Genomic DNA, 21841 nt, shown 5'->3' with positions numbered 1-21841 from the left:
CCGGGCACCTAAAAGCCGTTTTGTACATATCCTCCTCCGCCATAAAAAAATTGATTGTAGCCGGCATTACCATCTAAAAAGCTAATCACCTTCTGACACGAGGTACCATTGATCATCATGTCGGCTATAGGCATAGGATATTCATCTTTGGGAGTGGCTTTATTTAAATCTCTAAAATCTATGCAAACTCTAATCTCACCACTCCCCTTTTTCTCCACCGGGACTATGCTAGAAACTCACTCTACATAAAGACATGTCCTAATAAACCCCGCCTTCAACAACCGATCAATCTCCTCTTTGACTCGGTCATATAGCAAAGGATTAAAAAGATGAGGTGGTTGCTTATAAGGCCTAAAACCCGGTTTAATTGGAAGCCGATGCTCAACAAGCTCACGGCTAAGATCCGGCATCTCATGGTACTCCCATGCAAAGCAATCAACATACTCTTTAAGTAGCTCGATTATCTTAACCTTATAATCGGCTCTCATATTTTTGTTTACAAAAGTCGGCCTTGGTTTGGTTCCATCACCTATGTCTACTTCCTTCAATGGATCGGCCGATGTAAACCCTTGCCCAAGCTTCTCCACTTCATCAAAAGGATATTCATCTTTGGGAGTGGCTTTATTTAAATCTCTAAAATCTATGCAAACTCTAATCTCACCACTCCCCTTTTTCTCCACCGGGACTATGCTAGAAACTCACTCTACATAAAGACATGTCCTAATAAACCCCGCCTTCAACAACCGATCAATCTCCTCTTTGACTCGGTCATATAGCAAAGGATTAAAAAGATGAGGTGGTTGCTTATAAGGCCTAAAACCCGGTTTAATTGGAAGCCGATGCTCAACAAGCTCACGGCTAAGATCCGGCATCTCATGGTACTCCCATGCAAAGCAATCAACATACTCTTTAAGTAGCTCGATTATCTTAACCTTATAATCGGCTCTCATATTTTTGTTTACAAAAGTCGGCCTTGGTTTGGTTCCATCACCTATGTCTACTTCCTTCAATGGATCGGCCGATGTAAACCCTTGCCCAAGCTTCTCCACTTCATCAAAATCTTCAATAGTTTCACCAATATCGTTCTTTGTAGACCGATATTCTTGCACCCTCTTTTGTAACCACTCTAAATTAGCCTCTTTACTCATTATACAAATTTATGTGGCTTAGCCGTGCTACACTAGCCGGCTTTACAGAGATAGGTACAAATTTGTCATCGGAGATACTAATAAAATTATAGCTAGAAAGATCTCTCCCCGATAAACATTGATTATTCCCATGACGCCACTCAAAAGTAGCATCGGCCATTGCAACCTCAGCCGATGTATCCGCTTGAACAATTTCAACATCATCACCGTCCCATTGAATTAAACATTGATGCAAGGTAGAAGGCACACAACAATTGGCACGGATCCAACAACGACCCAAAATAACATTGTAATTACCTTGCACATCGACGATGAAGAAAGCGGTTGGTAACGTCTTGTTCCCCACGGTAAGCTCCGCCGAAAAGATACCCTTCGCCTACGTTGGTTCACCATTGAAGCCATTGAGAATCATGTTAGTTTTCTTAAACTCATCATCTCCACGCCCCAACTTCTTGAACAACGAGTACGGCATCAAATTCACGGCGGCACCTCATCCACAAGCATCCTAGAGACCGGCTTTCTATCAATATGACCTTTGAGATAGAGAAGCTTCATATGACGGTTTGATTTATCGGGCTTCTCAAAAACCGCATCTTTAGGACCTAGTGAAAACTGAGCAACCTCGGCTTCATCCATAGCACAAAACTCCATACGCAACATACACACCATGTTGATATCCATGTCTTCTTTTAGAGATGACTCATCTTTAGCAACCGATTGTTCTTCCTTTTCCTCTACAAAAACCGGTTCTTCCTTTTCTATGGTTTTACGCCTCCATACCGGTGGTGGTCACAACTCATTGAACCTTTTATCCCTTTGCTCTTCGGCCTTTTTCTCTCTTATTTCTTGGGCCCGAAGACGTTGCAACCTTCTCCTTTGAGTAGCCGTCAAATCCTTAGGCATCCACCTAAGTTTCGGCTCTGTTCCAGGAGGTAAATAATGCCCCCTATTAGGTTTAGTTGATGATGATGAAGCCCTCACATCGCCCTTTGCAAACCTCTTATCAAACCGGCGCTGAAGCCCAGTCAGACCGGACGTAGACCACCGGTCAGACCGGCCAGATGCGCCTGTCAAACCGACATTTGGTGGCCGGTTAGACCGGCCTGAGGCGTCGGTCGGACCATCATCGGGTCGGCGGTCAGACCGGCCTGATGGCCCGGTCAGACCGGCCGTATGGCCGCGGTCAGACCGGTCAGAAGGCCTGGTCAGACCGGCCGACTGCGATGAGCTGGTACCGGCTTCGGATTTTTTGCTTGAGGACTCTCCAACTTCATCTCCAGATGGTATTGGCACATCATGAGACCCCACTTTGATGGTAATCACTTCCGAAGTCCTTGCCTCCACCTTAATACGCTTTCCTTCCCTCTTTTCCTCATTGGCCCGGTTCTTACCATAAAACCGGCCGTTGTTTGGTGAAGACAAACGCTCATGAATTGGCCTCCTTGGTCCTCCCCATCCTTGGTTGAATTGCATTGGAGGCATATGATTGAACATTGGTGGTACTGCCCCCCCATTGCATGTAATAAGGATAATGATAACCCGGCGGCGGCATTGGATAGGGACCCCATGGTATGTATTGTGAATGATGATATGGAGGTGAATGCGACTGTCTTGGCGAGTGACCAAATCGCTCCCTAAGAGGTGATCTTGGTCTTTTCCCCTTGTTGTGAGCTCTCTCACCACCTTGCTTTTCATATTTCTCCAAAAGCATATCAAGGGTCACTTTGGTCTTCCTAGGAGCTTTACAAGTTGAAGCTTCACTTTTATTTTCCTTCCTAACACCAACCTCCGGCTTCTTTGGCACTATCATCTTTGGCCTTGGTTCACCAATGATTACTCCTTTTCCCTTAGTAGATTCGGCTTGCTCCGGCCGAATCAACACCTTCTTATCATTGAAATTAATTGTATTCACCGGAAAAGGATCATGATCAAGCTTCATCTTGGAGCCATCGGTGAACTTCAATCGTCCTTCATCTATGGCTGATTGAACCTGTCGTCGAAACACATTGCAATCATTAGTGGAATGAGAATGAGAATCATGCCATTTACAATAAGCTCGACGTTTTAATTCTTCTTGAGATGGTATGATATGGCCTTTAGGTAATCTAATTTGTTTTTTTTATAAAAGATAATCAAAGATCATATCACACTTGGCCACATCAAAACTATATTTAACCTCACTTTGCCGATCTTTGTGAGGAGTCGGCATTAGGTTAGAACAGACAAAAGGCTTGTTTTTGTTAGTCCATGACCATTCAGCAACATACATATCATGATCACCCTCATCTTCACTATCACTAGCCTCAGGGTAATCAATCACATTAACATTAGGCTTTTTCTCATAATGTCTAACAATTTTTTTTATTATCCTTAACCCGGCTTTCCTGAGCCAGAGCCCTTTGCATAAGTTGACTAACATCAAGAAATTGTTGGCCATCTAGTCTTTCTCTAAGAGGAGCAATTAAACCATTAAAAGCAAGACCAGCCAAATCTCTATCAGTTATATTCAAGCTATAACATCGGTTTCTAACATCCCTAAATCTCTTAATATAATCAATGACAGGCTCATTATATTTTTGCTTAACTAATATTAAATCACATAACCAAAGCTTAGTTTCTCCAGTATAGAAATAATCATGAAATCTTTCTTCTAATTGAGCCCAAGTATGAATAGAATTTGCCGGTAAAGAAGTAAACCATGTAAAAGCGGTACCGGACAAAGATAAAGAAAACAAGCGCAATTTAAAAGTATCACTATTAGCCTCACCACATTGCGCTAAAAATTGACCTACATGCTTCCATGTGGTCCTACCATCTTCACTACTAAACTTGGTAAATTCGGGAACTCTATAATTACGAGGAAACGACACATTATCATAATAGTCATGATACGGCTTATGGTAAACCTTAGCACGATTCCTAGTTTCATTCCCGAATTTATCCCCAATAATCCCACTAATTATTTCCTCCATATTATCAGGCCTATGTTGATTTGGTGGTGGATTTTGTGGCCTAATAGGTTGTGTTTGCGGCGCAATATGGCTATATTGGCCTTGCCTAGTATCGGGAGGATACCCCCTAGCAACATCATTATAAGCATTAGGAACATGTGGGGGAACATGGGGACTATTTGCAGTAGTAGATACAAGAGGATCAAATGTTCTAAGATGATACAAATAACTAGCATTAGTCATTGGATCTATCCCCTGAATCGGTATTATTGTGCCGGTCTGGCCGGTCAAGGGCCCGGTCTGACCGACATCCAGAGGCGCGGTCAGACCGACCTGAGTCCCGGTCTGACCGCCGGGGTAATACCCGGTCAGACCGGCCGTAGTCACGGTCGGACCGGCTATATGCGCCGCTTCATTGGTTCCACTACTTGTTTGATCTATAGGAGCTTGGCTAGCAGTGGTAGAGGCTTTATCTTTACCCATAAAATCGGCCAAGAGAGGACCGACTTTAAATCTTAAAAACTCATCAAATTTATCTTCAAAAGTTGCATCTAACTTATTTTTAAAAACAGTCATGGATGAATCTATTGTAGATGCTACTTGTTGTTGGATAGATTGTGTTACCTCTTCATTACTTACCAAATTGGGAGTGAGCTTAGGACGTGGCCCGGGCTTGATGATCACACCTTGACGAGTCCTAGTGGACGCCCTAATCAACGCCTCCTGTGTGAGCTCCTTGATGTACTCCTCCATGGACTTGCGGTCTTCTCCTTCGAAATCATCCAATGTGATTGGTATCACATTGGCCGGCTCCACCTCCGCCTTGGATGACGGCTTCATCATGGCGAAATCGAAGTTGAGTTGACGCTGAACGGATCTCCCCAGCGGAGTCGCCAAAAATCGTGTTGGCAACTTTTTGTGACAAGTTGACAACAACGATCGCAGCACCTTATGCCTTGCGGTGATCCTAGAGTCGCCAACCACCTCGATCTAGCAAAGAGCTAAATCTAGATGGGTTTTGACAAATAAACCGGCTAGTGGAGCCGATTTAAGATAACTACCCGTCTCGTAGGCAAAACGGAAGGTTTTCAGGACAAACCTACAAAGAGATGCCGCACTCTTGCAGTGGCGGCGGACGGTTTACGGCGCAAACCGACAAAGATGGACAAACTAAGAGAAAACTAAAAGCAATATGAAAAACGATTCGATTGGTTTTTTACAATAGAACCGGCCATATCCCTTATATAGGGGTTGATCTTACCCTCTACAGGCCCTCCTCCATGTCCAACTCGGGGTAGAAACTAAAGGAAACCCGAAACATGCCTTCCCGAGCAAGGAAACCTCGAGACCCGACGAAACACAGTCGGACTCGGACCTGCCAGTCAGACCGGCCACACACCGCCGGTCTGACTGGCCTTCAACCGGCGGTCTGACCGCCCAACACACGGCGGTCGGACCTGCCTACTTGAAGGAAACCGGTAGACTTCTAAATTTTGGCAATCTTTCCTATTTTAATCCTAGATATCAAATTTGGGTGTAAAAATACTGTGCAGTCACTAACTTGCAGTCCTAGTAGTGACTGCATGTGATCTCACCGGCAGCCACGATACGCATCCGATAGTACTACCTCCATCCCAAAATGTTTGACGCCGTTGACTTTTTTAAAAATGTTTGACCGTTCATCTTATTCAAAAAATTTAAGTAATTGTTAATTCTTTTTCTATCATTTGATTTATTGTTAAATATACTTTTATGTATATATATATAGTTTTACACATATCACAGAAGTTTTTAATAAAACGAACGGTCAAACATGTTTAAAAAAATTAATGGTGTCAAACATTTAGAGAAGGAGGGAGTATAATACAGCGATATATATATATATATATATATATATATATATATATATATATATATATATATATATATATATATATATATATATATATATACACACACACACACACACACACACCATCTGCATGCAGCACGAGCCGACAATCCCCAGTACACCCAACATGGCCACATGCACCAAATCATCGCCAAATAACTCCAAAAGCTCCCATAAACTGGCCCCAAAAATTATCCCAACAGATCCATCTATCACGCCGTACATAAACAAAACACAAAATCGGTATCACGCTCTGCACTTATCTCCAGGCCCACCTCCCTCCCCCCACACCCACGAAATATTTTTTAACTTTTTAGACCTTTTAATGTTTTAATTTTATTAATAGATCTCTCCCAAAAGTAATCCATAACATGGTTTCCTTCCGTTTCCTTATTTATTCACTTACCACATTATTTTTTATCATAGGTGGCAACTTATTTAATGCTATGGATACCATCCTAGTCATTGGGTTGGGGATGCCCTGAAGCATCTTTGAAATGCTTTGATCTCTGCAATTCGGGATGAAAATCTAAGTAGGTTGATCCCACAACCCGACATAAATAAAAGATCTAGGCAAGATGATGAAAACCTCTAAGAGATGATAGATATGCTATATAATCTAGATTAAAAACCAGATCTAACCTTATCGGCTACTCTCTAGCGATAGATACTAGACGATTGCGGGTTAGATTATTGGCTCCCTGGATTATTAATCTAAATAAAGATTATGGAGCATATATGATAACTCGACGATTTACATAAACAAGATTAGAGTATCATTATGATGGAAGCACTAATCCCGAGAACGCAAACCGCCATGACAAGTTTACCTCTTGTTGAAAATCGAAATCGATGCAGCTCAACCCGAAAGCAAGAACTCGTCAAAATAATGAAAGTAAAAAGAGTGGCGATGCGCCGAGAGTGTTATTGAACTATTGTTGTAAATTACATGGGGTCTCCTGTCAAAAAAAATTACATGGGGTCGGGCCATATTTATACCCGAGATACATGATTGATCCTTGCCGGACACAACTTTTATCTCTAACAAACTCTAAGATACGAATATTACAAGTAGTCAGTTTTACATTTTTAGTTAGATCTATATAAGTTTGTGATTAAGTTTATAGAGAAATATAGCGTCTCTTATAACGTCAAATTAGTTTTATTAGATCTAATTAATATATTTTGATAGTATGTTTATTTGGTTTTAAAAATATTGCTATGTTTTTCCATGAATTAATTTGATCAAACTTAAAAAAAAAGTTTAAGTAAAGAAAAAAATCATAGTTACTTATCTATAATATGTAACTGGAGTAGGTTAATTTATTTCGAACGGTTATGAGCTTTGATATATATGTGATGTACGAGAGTAAACAGTACTCCATAGATCAGTGCACAATGAAGGGCTCGTATATAAAACTTAATGCACCTGAAAAGATCAAAGGAGAGGACGACGAAGAGATATTTTTAAGCAAAATATATTATCAGCACCACATGGCTGGATGGTATAATGTAATATTACTAGACAATAGTTTATAACTCGTAGACGTGCTAGCTTACTCATACGCCACCATCGAGCTAAAAAGTAATTAAGACGCAATTATGCAGCGAACCAGTATAAATAAGCATGCTAACTTAGCAGAACACACACAATCAAATTGCTACCTAACAAAGGCCACTTCGTTAGCATAGCTGCTAGTTAGCTAGTAGCTAGCTCTGGTGTAATTGAGATCTTGCAGCACACGACTATCGTAGTTAGTCATGGGAAGAAGCTTATGTGCAAGCAGCTTTGTGGCCGTAGGGCTTGTTGTTCTTGTGTGTTCAGCGGCAGCAGCTGCTGCTGAGACTTATGTCGTGGGAGACTCCAAGGGATGGGGCTTCTCCGTCGCGTATGACAGCTGGGCCAGTGGGAAGGCTTTCGCCGCCGGCGACACACTTGGTATATACTGCCTCCGTTCATATCGTAATATAATTTTTAGCATTACCTATATTTATATATATATATTGTAATTGGGTCATCCTATTGAACCTTTACCGTGTGGCTTTCAATAAAAAGCCGGACCCCGGACCCTTTCATTAAAAAAAATACATACATCTAGATTCATAAGACACTGGTGGAGAAACCATCTTTCGTCGGTCGGCCGATTTCCACAATAGTCCCGGATGCAATAAAAACCGGGGCATCTTTAGCCCCGGTTCAAAAGGGTAATGGGCATATTTGATCTTTAGTCCCGGTTTGTGTTACCAACCGGGACTAAAGATCATCTTTAGTCCCGGTTCGAATGCTGTCAGGGCCTGTCAGGCCCCCCCGGGATCTTTAGTCCCGGTTGGTAGCACCAACCGGGACTAAAGATCGTAACTTTAGTCCCGGTTGGTATTACCAACCGGGACTAAAGATCCCGGTGATCTTTAGCCCCGGTTGGTGCTACCAACCGGGACTAAAGTCCCACCCCTATATATATGTCTTCTTCCTCCTCCAGCTGCCCGAGCAAGCTTCAAAATTTCTTCAAAAAAGAGGGGAGGTCATGCCAAAATTTCTATTGAATTTATTTTGGTGATTACATACAAATCGGAGCTGCCTAAAAGGTTTGCAACTTCATCCTCCAATGTTTTTTTTGTCATACTACATTTGCACCTATGTTTTGCACACTTTTTTTGTCTCCAAAATTTAGTTGTAAGTTGATGAGAGAGAAAATGTGTGTGGGGAAGAAAGAATATATAGAAATTTAGTTCATTTGCTAAACAAGGTTTTATAAAATAGTTGAGAAGGAAAACTCTAGTGAAAGTTAATCTTAAATAATAGAAAACAAACTAAAATGAAAATTAAAAGAAGTAAAACACATTAAAATTAGTTTAAAACTTTACAAATAGTTTTTAAGAATTATTTGGTGTAATATTTTATGATTTTTGTATGAATAAAGATATCTTATAATTATTGTATGACTGTCATTATTGCAAGAATAATTATTTGTGTACGGTTTTTTTGACTCATGTAGATGGATCGGCAATGGATGTACGCTGACCGGCGGTCCAAAGTTTATTGACGGCGTGCACTATTTTTTGAGAGTGGCCGAAGCTAACAGGCAAAGGGGTTTTATTTGTTGTCCATGCAATAAGTGTAAGAATCAGAAGGAGTATTCTGCATCCAGGACTATTCATTTCCACTTGTTTGAGTCGGGGTTCATGCCAAGCTATAATTGTTGGACATCCCACGGAGAGCAAGGTGTTGAAATGGAAGAAGATGAAGAGGAAGACGACAATATTCCGGACTTTGCTCAGTATGTTGGATTTGAAGGAAATCAAACGGGCGAGGAGGAAATAGCTGCTGATGGTAACGACGTTGCGGATGATCTTGGTCAGATGTTGCAGGACGCCAGGGAGGACTGCGAAAGTGAAAAGGAGGCCCATAAATTGGACAAGATGTTGGAGGACCACAGAACTTCGTTGTACTCAGGTTGCGAGCAGGGGCACAAAAAGTTGGATACCACTCTGGAGTTGTTGCAATGGAAGGCAAAAAATGGGGTTAGTGACAAGGCATTTGGCGATTTATTGAAACTCGTCAAGAACATTCTTCCGGGGGGAAACAAATTGCCCGAGACAACGTACGAGGCTAAGAAGATAGTCTGCCCATTAGGACTGGAAGTTCATAAGATTCACACATGTCCGAACGATTGTATCCTATATCGCGGTGAGGAGTATGAGAACCTAGAAGCATGCCCTGTTTGCAAAGCACTACGATACAAGATTAGACGGGACGATCCAGGAGAAGTTGACGGGTAGCTAACAAAGAAGAGAATTCCTGCTAAGGTGATGTGGTATTTCCCTATAATACCACGGCTAAGGCGTTTGTTCAGGAACAAGGGGAATGCTAGAATGTTGCGATGGCACGCTGAAGAGCGTCAACAGGACGGGATGCTGAGACACCCCGCCGATGGTTCGCAGTGGCGAAACATCGACAGAAAATTTAAAGAATTTGGAAAGGACGCACGAAACATACGGTTTGGTTTGAGTACGGATGGCATGAATCCTTTTGGAGAGATGAGCAGCGGCCATAGCACTTGGCCCGTTACGATGTGTATCTACAACCTCCCCCCCTGGCTATGCATGAAGAGGAAGTACATAATGATGCCGATTATTATTCAAGGCTCCAAGCAACCTGGTAACGACATCGACGTGTACCTAAGACCACTGGTCGAAGATCTTAAACAGTTGTGGAAGAAGGAAAGTGTCCCCGTGTGGGACGAGGACAAACAGGAGGAGTTTAACCTACGAGCGCTGCTGTTCGTAACCATCAACGATTGGCCTGCACTTAGCAACCTATCCGGACAGTCCAACAAGGGGTACAAGGCTTGCACTCACTGTATGGATGAAACAGAAAGTACGTATCTTAAGCACTGTAGGAAGGTTGTATACATGGGTCATCGTCGATTCCTTGCAGCAAACCACCCGGTACGGAAGAAAGGCAAGCACTTCGAACATAAGGCCGACCACCGTACGAAGCCTAAACATCGCAGCGGGAAAACAGTGTTTGCTATGGTTAAAGATCTTAAAGTAGTGTTCGGAAAGGGGCCTGGAAGCCAGCATATAGAGAGCGAAGATGGTCACGCGGCGATGTGGAAAAAGAACTCTATATTTTGGGAGTTACCATATTGGGAATTCTTGGACGTACGCCACGCAATCGACGTGATGCACCTCACTAAGAACCTTTGCGTAAACCTTCTTGGCTTCCTAGGTGTATACGGAAAGTCGAAAGATACACTGGAAGCACGTATTGATCTGAAGCATATGGAACAACGCGGCGACCTTCATCCGGAACCAAAGGAGAAAGGAAGCCATTACTTGAGTCCAGCCAGCTACACTCTTAGCAAGGCAGAGAAGGAAAGTATGTTTGAATGCTTAGAGAGCATAAAGGTACCGTCTGGATACTCCACGAATATCAAGCGAATAATAAGCATGAAGGAGAAGAAGTTCACAAACCTAAAGTCTCATGACTGTCACGTGTTGATGACACAACTGCTACCAGTTGTAATAAGGGGTATCCTTCCAGACAATGTCCGGGCAACAATAACAAAGCTATGTGCATTCATGAACGCAATTTCGCAGAAGGTCATCGATCCGGATAGATTAGAAGCCCTTCAGAATGAAGTGGTGCAATGTCTCGTCAGTTTTGAGTTGATATTTTCACCTTCATTTTTCAATATAATGACGCATTTGCTTTGTCACTTTGTGAAAGAGATCCGTATTCTCGGGCCTATGTACCTACACAACATGTTTCCTTTCGAGAGGTACATGGGCGTTCTGAAGAAGTATGTTCGTAACCGTGCTCGTCCAGAGGCAAGCATCGCCAAGGGTTATGGAACAGAGGAGGTCATCGAATTTTGCGTAGAATTTATCGAAGACCTTCGCCCAATCGGGGTACCTGAATCACGCCATGAAGGGAGACTACGGGGAAAGGGAACTCTTGGAAGGAAAGCAATAACGACGGTAGACAACAATTTATTCCGTAAAGCCCATTTCACTGTTCTGCAATACTCTTCATTGGTAGCTCCTTACATCGAGGAGCACTTGGCTCTAGTTCGCGCCAGGAACATCGGTAAGTCCGATGCATGGATTACACGGCATCACATTGATACTTTCCCCGCGTGGCTACGACAACATCTCATGGGTAACGAGTCGATCAACCAACAACTTGCCTTCCTGGCGAGGGGACCGTCTGGGTCGATCGCGACATTCCAGGGATATGAGATCAATGGGTACACATTCTACACGAGAGCCCAAGACATGAAGAGCACGAACCAAAAGAGCGTTGTTCGTGTCGATGCCATGGGACACGATGGAACAACTGCCACGTATTACGGTGCCATCGAGGACATATGGGAACTTGACTATGGTCCTCTCAAGGTTCCTCTGTTCCGGTGCCAATGGGTTAGGTTGACTGGTGAAGGCGTAATGATTGATGACAGTGGGATGACAACTGTTTGACCTTAACAAGGTTGGATACTCGGACGAACATTTTGTCCTTACCAATGATGTAACGCAAGTCTTTTTCGTGAAGGACATGTCTAGCAAAGGAAAGAAGGGCAGAGGGCCTGATGAGCCTAAGCGTCAAGTGGTTCTCCCAGGCAAAAGAAAAATCGTCGGAGTTGAGGACAAGACTGACGAGGATTACGATCAGTTGGATGGGCAACCCCCTTTCACGGTGACGATTGACCCTAGCATCCTCCTATCAAATGAAGACACCCCTTACTCACGCAGCGATCACAAGGAGGGAACAATAGTGAGGAGAAAGTACGTGCCGTAATTATTGTGTACACGATGTAAACTATTTTGGATGTATTGATTATCCATATAAATCAATTGATGTATGGCATATGTTAATTACGCACGATTATTAGAGGTTTCAACAAGTTTAAATCATGTATATGCTAGTTATATGTGATACTTACAATTTTTAAAAGTTTTAAATCACACAGGTGGCAATTTCATATGTATGTTAATTAGAGTTTTTAACATTTAATTTACTAGCATTCATATGCTAATTATAATTGACTAGAGGATTTTTAAAAGTTTTAAATCACGCAAGTGGCAATTTCATATGTTAATTAGAGTTTTTAACATTTAATTTACTATCATTCATATGCTAATTATAATTGACTGGAGAATTTTTAAAAGTATTAAATTTAATATATTTTTAAAACTATCATTCATATATTAGAGTTTTTCACAATTTAATTTACTATCTTTCATATGCTACTTATATATGACTATTCGAATTTTTAAAAGGTTTAAATCATGCATGTGGCATTTACATATGTTAATTAGAGTTTTTAGCATTTAATTTAATATAATTCCTACGCTAAGTACATATGATGATTACAATTTTTATTAATTTTAAATCATGCAGTATGTACATACATATCTTAATTAGAGTTTTTACCAATATAATAATATCATTCATATATATGCTAATTATATATGATTATTGGAATTTTTATTAATTATATTTGCTTATTACGATTTATCCACTTAATTTATTACAGAAAAAAATAATTTTTCGAAGTAATTGTCATTAATCTTTGTACTTTAAATAATGTTAATGCATTAACTTCTATTTTATAAACACATATGTAAGCGAAAATCATATGCAGTGCTATAATCTTTAGTCTCGGTTCTTAACCCTAACCGGGTTTAAAAAGAATTTCGAAATAGCGGGAAAAGATATTTACTCCCGGTTGTTGAGAACAACCGGGACTAAAGATATCTTTAGTCCCGGTTGTTCTCAACAACCGGGAGTAAATATCTTTTCTTTACTCCCGGTTGTTCTCAACAACCGGGAGTAAAGATCCGGGGGTATATATATTCCCGGTGCGCCCTCGTCTTCTTCACCAACACTTAGACGTTTTCGGCCGATCGATCTCTCTCGGCCTCTCTCCTTCGCCGCCACTGCCTAGGGCAAATCCCCGCGCCGACGCCGCCGTATCTCGCCGTCGTCTCGAGCTCGTCGTCCTCGCCGCCGCCTCCGCCTCCTCCGCTGCCGCCGCATCTCTGGGGTGAGAGCCGCCGCCGCCAGATCTCCCTTCATGCATCTCGATCTCTCCGATCTCGATCTCTCTCCGTCGCGCCGCCCGCCACGAGACGCCGCGCCACGACGACGACGCGCCACGCCGCCGCCTTCGCCGCCGCGCAACGCCGCCGCCGCATGCCAACGCCACGCCGCCGCCGCCGTCGCCACGCCGCCGCCGCCTTCGCCGCCGCGCGCGCAATTCCGCCGCCGCCACGCCACGCCGCCGCCGCCACGGCCCCGCAACGCCACGCCGCCGCCGCCGTCGCCACGCCGCCGCCACGCCGCCGCGCCAACCGCCGCCCCGATGCCGCCACACCGCCGTTAACGAACGAGAACGAGAACGATCGAACGAACGAGAGCGAGAACGAGAACGATCGAACGAAGACAAGCGAGAACGAGGGAACGAACGTGAATGAGAACAAGCGAACGAACGTGAATGAGAACGAGCGAACGAACGTGAACGAGCTAGGGAACGTGAACGAGCGAACGAACGAGGACGAACGTTAACGTGAAATGCAATATATATATATATATATATATATATATATATATATATATATATATATATATATATATATATATATATATATATATATATATATATGTTACTTCGCATTTATCCTAATACATCTTTTTGTATCTTGCAGAAAAGACGTGTTGTCGGAGTCGTCCGTCAAGCCTGAGTGGAAGAGCTAGCCCTAGAAGGAATTGGAGCAGGCAAGTGACGTAATAATATAAATGATTGTTATATTTGTAATGCAATTAATTAAGATTATTAGACCTGTAATTAGACTTATCATATAAGATTGTGTAGTGTTCTAATATTATTTGAGTTTTAATATAAGATTATTTTATTGCAAATTAGACTTAGTATGACATTATTGACTACGGAATTGGTGCGACTCCTAGCAATTGACTATTGTAGTCTTAATTAGACTTAGCATATACGCACGAAACACTTAGCATACATGACTATTTTAGTCTTAGCATGTAATATTATTTGAGTTTTAATATAAGATTACTTTATTTGTAATTAGACTTAGTATGTAATTATTGACTACGGAATTGGTGCGACAAGTAGCAATTGACTATTGTAGTCTTAATTAGACTTAGCATATACGCACGAAACACTTAGCATATACATGACTATTTTAGTCTTAGCATGTAATATTATTTGAGTTTTAATATAAGATTATTTTATTTGTAATTAGACTTAGTATATAATTATTTACTAGCTAGGGTTGTATAATATACGTCACCTAGACTTAGCTTATATCACGATTTGTAATTAGACTTAGCACGTAAGGTTGTGTAGGGTTCTAATGTACGACATTTACACTTAGCATACATGAATTAGATTGTTAAAACATAAATGTCTCGTGACTTAGCAGATGTTTCTTGTATCAACAGATGGCTGACCGCGATGAGGAACAGATATTGTACGATACAATCGCGGAGGGAAGCAGCCAGTACTGGAATGAAGAAGAGGGGAACGAGGATCCAAACCAGTACTTGAACGAGGAAGGGAACGTGGAGAGGGATGCGGAGGGGAACCAGCAGGGGCACGTGGAAAGGGATGTGGAGGGGAACCAGGAGGAGGAGGCTAGTGGTAGTCAACCCTCCGTTGGACAGAAGAGGGCACGCGGGCAACGAGGTGCAGCGAAGAAGCTTGAGGGTCGGCACATCATAACGGAAGTGGAAGAAGATGGACGTCCTAGTGCCCCGGCCGAAGCCGCCAAGAACTATGTACGTCACAGCGGTTGGGTTGTGCGGGATAACGTGCCTGTCAGTACGGTGTACTGGCGAAGAACAAGGGCACGCGGAGATCATGAGAGCTTTGTCCCAGATTCGGAGAAAGAGATGCTGTGGACCACAATGCTCGAGACATTCACCCTTCCTGCGGGTACAGAGGACAAAGTGAAAAGGTGGACTCTGAAGAAAATGGCAGAACAGTTTCAGAGCTTCAAGGGAGATCTGTACCAGAAGTATATACTGAAGGGGCAGACACCGAACTTCGACACATTCCCAAAGCTAAGGGATCACTGGGACGAGTTCGTTGCATATAAGACAGGTGAACAAGGGCAGGCGATGATGGAAAGAAACAGAGAAAATGCCGCCAAGAAGAAGTACCATCACCACTTGGGGTCAGGAGGCTATAGCGTCGCGATGCCGAAGTGGGAGCAGATAGAGGCTAGCTTGATTGAGAGGGGTATCGAACCGGCAACAGCCAATTGGCCGGAACGATCGATGTTCTGGTACTATGCTCACGGTGGAACGCTCAACCCAGCTGATGGCTCACTGGTCTTCGGCGATCAGATACGAGAGGCTGCGCGACGACTAACAGATGCAGTGGAAGCCTCCTCTCAGGGCACGTTCCGACCAGACAGAGATAGGGACGAGCTGACACTCGCCCTGCAGACTCCAGAGCATCCAGGACGAACACGAGGGAAAGGGGTGATTCCTTGGAAGATTGGTTTCAAGGAGGACATCCACACGTACAGGAGTCGGATGAGGAGCAAGAGAGATACCGAGGCGAAGATTGCAGACCTAGAGTTCCGGGTATCGAGCTACGAACTCAACATGCAAGAGGAGGTGGCAAGGAAGGTTGATGAACGCATGGCCGCACATCGGTCCCATGATCCCCAGCCGACCATTCCTCCTGCAATGGTGAGCCCGTCAGGAAACCGTAGCAGCTGCGCCTCAACGGGGCAGGTAGGATCACAGAGCATGGACGCCATGCAAACACAGGACGAATCGACTTGTCCCGTTGATGACATCACTCAGCGGACACCATGTGAGCTGCATATTCCTTTCAAGAACTTATCAATAAAGGTAAGATTTAGCCATTCCGCTAGTTGCTGCTTATATATGTTGATTACTAATAAATAATCTCTCACAACATGAAGGTGGCGTCGGGCATGGCCATCCCAACGGACCCTTCAGGTACTTACCACTGCAGGCCGATTCCAGCAGGATACTCGAAGGTCGAAGTTGAGTTGGTCGAAGGCGCGTACGAGGACCTCGAGCTGGATTACCCTGGAGGAGACGGTGAGACGCATCTACGAGACACATGCCATGCCATTATTCTATGGCGCAGGCGGTACATCATCCTCCCTGGGCGACAAGCGGCGTCTCGTGCACCATCTCCTCCGGCTCCGCCATCTCCTCCTCAGGATCCTGCACCGTCTCCTCCTCATGCTCCGCCAGCACCGTCTCCACCTCAGGCTCCAGCATCGACTCCTCCTTAGGATCCTGCACCGACTCCTCCTCGTGCTCCTACACCTACTCCCCCACAAGCTCCTCTTCTGGCACCTTCAAAGTCAAGGGCCCCCCCAGCTCCACCGCCTGCCCACACAAGGGCAACGAAGAAGGCGAAAGTTGACGCCGCCAAGAACAAGGACCCGGGGTACGATTGCACGCAAGAGGAGCTTGACGCTTACGTTGCATCAGAAGTCAAGAGACAATTCAAGCCTCGAAGTCCAGAAAAGAAGATTCCTATAGACCCAGTGTCAGGAACTTCTTCAGGGGTATGTCTGCATCTGTCAAGGAGGCCATCAAGCTATCGGACTATGAGCGAACGCTGAAGAAAGCATCTTCTGGAAAGTCCAAACCAGTCCCTCAGCTTGGAGAGCAACCAAACCAGGAGATCGAGCCATTGGTGACCGGTAAAGAAATGACGATAGAACAATTTATTACTGACACCGGTCTAACTACGGATCAATTGCTAGGAGTCGCACCAATCGAAAAGGCGGAAGTGAAATACATGTACGAACTCGGTAAACCGCTTGTCAAGCCTGAGCTGCTGCAGTCCCTACCCACACAAATGTACAAGTTCCATCAGCTGTACATGGAGATGAGCACCACCGGTAGAGAGATGATCGGAGCGAGGATCAGGGACACAGACTTCTTGCAAGGAGATGACATTCTCTGGATCAATTTCAGGGGAATCTACGAACTATACCAGCTGGACGCCCTCGACGTCTCTATTATGAGTTGCTGGATTTTGTAAGTATATCGTTCAGTTAGATTTCTTACTATACGTCTCCTTTAATTAATTAGGTCCTTGTATATAAGTAGACTATAGAAAATAATATACTCCCTTTTATCGTTGTAGAATGGAGATTCAAAGGGCCCGACGGCGGAGGGTTTTCGATACTGGATTCATCGACCCTCGGAAAGTAAACGTCGCAATGCTCGACCAATATCCACAAGAAACAGAGGACAATCTCGTCCATCTCCTGAAGGCGCAGCATTACAAGACGTTCATACTGTTGCCATACAACACAGAGTTAGTTTAATTTTACTGTCTTCCTACATACCAAATTTCATTCCCGTACGAACTTGCTAAGTGTTTCATATGTAATGCATCCCACGCACATTGCAGATTCCACTGGGTGCTTTTACTCTTCGACCTGGAGGCCTGCACCGTCAACGTATATGACTCAATGGATAAAAAAGAGTCTACGTTTGACAAGGTTTTCGAACTTATAGACAGGTACCGTCATAAGTTCCTTTGTTAATTAAGAAAATCTTGTTATGTTAATTGCTACTACGAATCATAGCTTTAAACTCCATGTAGGGCTTGGTATCGGTTCCGTCATTTGGTCCGCGGCAAATGGAGAGAAAGACTTAGGCGGAAGTTCAAATTTCCTGTGAGTACACATGCTCTACATTTATATTTCTCCGATTCAAATACATACAAGTGTATATTAATTAGATCTCTCGTTGTTTGTCATTTATTTGTAGTGCGCAAAGCAAAAGCAGGGAACTAACTTGTGCGGCTATTACGTGTGCGAGTATTGCCACTGCCTTGCAGACCAAATCATCACCACAAGAGAGCTCGATGTACGTACAAATAAATTCAAAATTTCATTACGTAGCGATTTCTTGTTTAATTACTAATCAATTTCATACATTCATATAGTTTATTCGCATGAGGGATAACCTGACCACACACAAGGAATTTATCGCGGCGGTTCAAGAACAACTCATGGGATTCATCAACGAAGAAATCCTTGATCCCAAGGGTGAATTCTACTACGACGGAAACATAATTCACCGGTCCTTAGCTTCTGAGCTAGCAGCGAGTACTACTACGTCGAAATCGTAGCTAGCTAGGACATATAATGGATTGTAATTAATACATGACTACATATGTTTCTATATGCATGTGTACACATTTTCTATAATGTAAATATATTTTGGTCATATATATATCTATATACATATGCATTTGCATAACATATATATGTATAAATACATATATATTATGCATGTATATACATATAATATAATATAATATATATATATATACATATATATATGTATGCATATATATGTATTGAAACATATATATGCATGGTTTATATATATATATATATATATATATATATATATATATATATATATATATATATATATATATATATAAACCATGCAGCAACAGGGCCATAAAAAAAAAAAAGGTCAGCTCGATCTTTAGTCCCGGTTGGTGTTACCAACCGGGACTAAAGATAGATCTTTACTCCCGGTTATTTCACCCGGGACTAAAGATAGCGATCTTTAGTCCCGGATTGTTACTCCCGGTTTGAAAACCGGGACTAAAGGGGAGTTACGAACCGGGACTACAAAGGGTTTCTCCACCAGTGACATCTACTCCCTACGTTCCATAAAAAACCAAACTAGAACTAGATTCGTTTTTTGGATGGAGGGAGTATATAAATATAGATAATGCTAGAAAATGTTATATCTGAAATAGAGGAAATGGCTATATATATATATATATATATATATATATATATATATATAGTAAATTTGTTTGGTGCTCCATGGTGCCCGGGCACCATTGTTGAAATTGAGTATATACCCAATTCAAATGAGTATGAAACTTTTTCAATTACTTAGGTATTAACATTAACTACTTTACTAACTAGTTTAAAGCAAGTTTGAACTGAATTTGAACTTGTTTTTGTTAGATTTTGATTCTAGGTATATAGCATCCATACATATAATTAGTTAGGTATGTAATCATGGATTGTGAAATAAAGTTAAATTTGAGTTGTTTTGTTGATAAGTATAGGTATGAATCAAATTATTATAATTAGGTATATACTCACAATTTGAAAATTTTGAAAAATTTGAGTGATTTTGTGCATTAGATACCATGGTGCCCGGGCACCATGGTGCCCCATATGAGTGTCCTATATATATATATATATATATATATATATCGACTCCTCTCTCTCTACACTCAAGTGTCTCAGTAATTATTGCTAAACAGTACGAAAATTTCACACAAACAAAATGGAGTTAACAATACAAACGTGTGGGTGTGTGTGGGAGCGCGCTCTTCACAAATTAATGAAAACGAAGTCAACGATTATTACTCTCTGGTAGCCGGCTTCTTTATGTATAATCAATCTGCAGATGCAAGAGAATTAGTTTAATCCGGTAGCTTCGCTTGTGCGTGTGCAGTGTTCAACTACCAGGCGGGCGTGCACAACGTGGTGGCGGCGAGCGCGGCGGAGTACCGGAGCTGCAGGGTGCGCAACGCGGCGGACGCGGCGGCCACGGCGGCCGGGAGCGCCGAGGTCGAGCTCAAGGAGGGCGTCAACTACTTCATCTGCGGCGTCCCCGGCCACTGCGCCGCCGGGATGAAGCTCCGCGTCGTCGCCGACGAATTCCCCTCTGCAGACACCAAATAAATATATGCACCCACCGGCCTTAATTACTTTGTTCAGGGGATTAATTAAGTATGTAATATCTGTGTATCTGAGTGTGTGTACTGCTACTAGTGTTCATCAGGTGCATGCTGCAATTTCTGGCTCCTAATAATTTCTGGCTTTCTAGAATTTACTAAGCCCTAAATAACAAATTGGCCTTTTGATCATCAAATTGACCTTGAAAATATTAGCCTTTCCTGTCTCTGATGAGATATCCTTTATCTTTATGATTGGAATCTGGATTCTCTTTGGTTAATGTTAATTTGACTTGACATACACTGTTTTGTGTTTTACTTGACGGATGAAGTGCTGAAGGTGAAAGAAATTGGACAGACCTTCTCGGTGTGACACTTGACAACACATATGAGGTAGCGGATGTATGAGATGTGAGCAACTGGGTGTGCTCGTAACAGGGAAAAATAACTAAACCACATCCATGGTGTGTAACAACTAAAACGCTCCCCTCACAACCTACCCCCTCCCACCCCACCTAGAAAACCACCTTTCTCTTTCCTCCCCCCTCCCCAACCGCCTCCATCCCCACCCCCACCCCCACCTGCGCTCTTCTTTTCCAACCGCAGTCGTACTCCCTCCGTACCACTTTTTTCTTTTTTTTTCTCCTTTTTCCCTCTGCCCCCCCCCCCCCTCCCCTCCCCTTTTTTTACCGCCCATGTGTTGGGCTCATAGGCTCATGTGTTAAATTGTGAGCCCATGAGTAAAACAATTACTAACACAAGAGAAAATCCATGAGTCTAGCACAAATTGGCCTATAAGTAAATGAATTGCTTCCTCTATTCTCGTTCATTTTTTTTTGTTTTTTTTCCTTCTGAACAACTTGGGCTGGTAGGCTCATGTATTAAAATTGCGAGCCCATAAGTAAAACAAATCCTAACACGAGAAGAACCATGAGTAAAAAAATTACTAGCACAAATTGGATCATAAGTAAATGAATTACTCAAAACAATTACTAAGCAGAAGACTATAAGGCTCCGAAGCATCACGTGTGCCGATAGTAATACCTTTACTTCTAGTTACTCAATCATCACCCCGCTGGTAAAAAAAAATATTAATTCATTTGGTTTGTTCTAGATGACGTATAGGTGGGGGGTGTGGGATGTGAGGGGAGCATTTTAGTTACTACGCACCCCATGTGCGGTATTATATATATATATATATATATATATATATATATATATATATATATATATATATATATATATATATATATATATATATATATATATATATATATATATATATATATAATTTGTTTGGTGCTCCATGGTGCCCGAGCACCATTGTTGAAATTGAGTATATACCCAATTCAAATGAGTATGAAATTTTTTTAAATGTTTAGGTATTAACATTAACTACTTTACTAACTAGTTCAAAACAAGTTTGAACTAAATTTAAACATGTTTTTGTTAGATTTTGATTCTAGGTATATAGCATCCAAACATATAATTAGTTAGGTATGTAATATTGTATTATGAAATAAAGTTAAATTTGAGTTGTTTTATTTCTAGGTATAGGTATGAATCCAGTTCTTACAACTAGGTATATAC

The 21841-nt window shown here is 42.4% G+C and overlaps 1 protein-coding gene and 1 long non-coding RNA gene across 2 annotated transcripts; both read left to right on the top strand.

Moving 5' to 3' along the window:
- Window positions 1-7647: 7647 nt before the first annotated feature.
- On the top strand, window positions 7648-20461 carry LOC107280702 (basic blue protein-like). The gene is made up of 2 exons (XM_066310110.1): window positions 7648-7929; window positions 20029-20461. The coding sequence occupies exons 1-2, from the start codon at window positions 7752-7754 to the stop codon at window positions 20256-20258; spliced, it is 408 nt and encodes a 135-aa protein (XP_066166207.1). The 5' UTR covers window positions 7648-7751; the 3' UTR covers window positions 20259-20461.
- On the top strand, window positions 18114-18544 carry LOC136356088 (uncharacterized). The gene is made up of 3 exons (XR_010740770.1): window positions 18114-18206; window positions 18301-18399; window positions 18479-18544. It is a non-coding gene; the product is annotated as an uncharacterized lncRNA (long non-coding RNA).
- Window positions 20462-21841: the final 1380 nt, after the last annotated feature.

This window comes from Oryza sativa, chromosome 4 (genome assembly GCF_034140825.1).
Source record: "Oryza sativa Japonica Group chromosome 4, ASM3414082v1".
Lineage (NCBI taxonomy): Eukaryota > Viridiplantae > Streptophyta > Magnoliopsida > Poales > Poaceae > Oryza > Oryza sativa.
Note: the sequence above shows the minus strand (reverse complement) of the source record. Positions and strands in the feature narration are given on the sequence as shown.